The 1,260-nt window shown below is 34.9% G+C and overlaps 1 protein-coding gene across 2 annotated transcripts in view; it reads left to right on the top strand.

The window, feature by feature from the left end:
- kifc3 (kinesin family member C3) overlaps positions 1-1,260 on the top strand; it is a 48,104-nt gene that overhangs the window by 35,979 nt on the left and 10,865 nt on the right. For both annotated transcript variants that reach the window (XM_014025551.1, XM_014025550.1), the window contains exon 13: positions 575-756. In XM_014025551.1, the coding sequence (XP_013881005.1) occupies positions 575-756 (182 nt within the window). The remainder of the gene's footprint in view (positions 1-574; positions 757-1,260) is intronic.

The raw sequence follows: 1,260 nt of genomic DNA, 5'->3' as shown, positions 1-1,260 counted from the left end.
AAGCTGCTCTTCATATTAGTGACAAACAATAACAGTAACAACAGCTTTTTGTCAAGTTTAAAGTTTCTTTAAAATACATTAAAAATATTAAAAAATAAACTACAAAAAATGTATTTGATAAAGTGCAAATTAAAATATAGTTGTATCTGCAACTACATTTGATAATGTTTTGAACTTTTAAAATATTACATGGTTAGAAACAGAAGCTGCTCTTCATATTAGTGACAAACTTTGGTGTTTTTTGATGAGTTACTTTCATTTTTTCTTCTACTTTTCATTTAAAATAAGTTTCCATTCTCAGCAGGTTTCTAAGGTTCTTCTTCTACATATTAAAAGTTGTTAAACATCTGAGTGGTGCACTACTGCTACTAGTGGTGAGAAAGTGTATTGCATCTTATTCAAAATCAATGCGTCCCTCTGCGGCCCAAAGTTAAAATTTGTTGTTGTTTTGAGGCCCTCAGGGTGGCGCTTGTGGCCCATGAGTTAAAAATCTCTGGTTTAGAAGAATAAAAGTTGTTAAGTGGTTTCAGAAACAAAGCCTTTAATGAACCTGCAGCATCTCTGCGTTTCACAGGCAACATACGAGTTTTCTGCCGGGTCCGACCCGTCAGTCAGGAGGAGCAGGACTCTGCTGACGCAGGAAACATGTTGAGCTTCGACTCGGATGATGACGCCATCCTCTACCTCTCTAACAAGGGCAAGGTTATGACCTTTGAGCTGGATCAAGTCTTCCCACCTAAGGCCTCTCAGGAGGAGGTGAGCTGGACAGTTATTGTTGTTATTATTATTATTAATTTTATTAATATTATTATTAGTAGTAGTAGTAGTAGCAGTAGTAGTAGTATTATTAGTAGTAATTTTGTGCAACAGTTCATATATCAAAACTTTCAGCTCATTTAAACCATTAGTGCTGTGATGTTTGGTATTTTAGTAACTTCAGATATTTAGCTTTTTTTGGCCACTTTTTTGCTATCTGAAAATAAATAGATCAACATCCTTAAAATCTTTATCAGTCTTTACTTGTTACCTTTTACTTTGGTTCTGCCCATTTGTGCAAATTTCAGCCTTCGACGGCTTCTTTTTTGGCTACATTTTTCTGTTATTTCAGCTATCTTTCTGCTCCTTTCTGCTATTCTAGGGCTAATTTCAACTTGTTTTGCTTCATTCTGCTTTTTATGTCAAATTTGGCCATAGGCCTGTCGCGATAGTCAATAAATCAATTAATCGCACGATAACTTTTTTTGAGGTCGGTAAAAAAAA

The sequence above is a fragment of the Austrofundulus limnaeus genome, unplaced genomic scaffold (assembly GCF_001266775.1).
Source record: "Austrofundulus limnaeus strain Quisiro unplaced genomic scaffold, Austrofundulus_limnaeus-1.0 Scaffold484, whole genome shotgun sequence".
Classification (NCBI taxonomy): Eukaryota; Metazoa; Chordata; class Actinopteri; order Cyprinodontiformes; family Rivulidae; genus Austrofundulus; species Austrofundulus limnaeus.
This window is presented reverse-complemented; position numbering and strand designations above follow the sequence as displayed.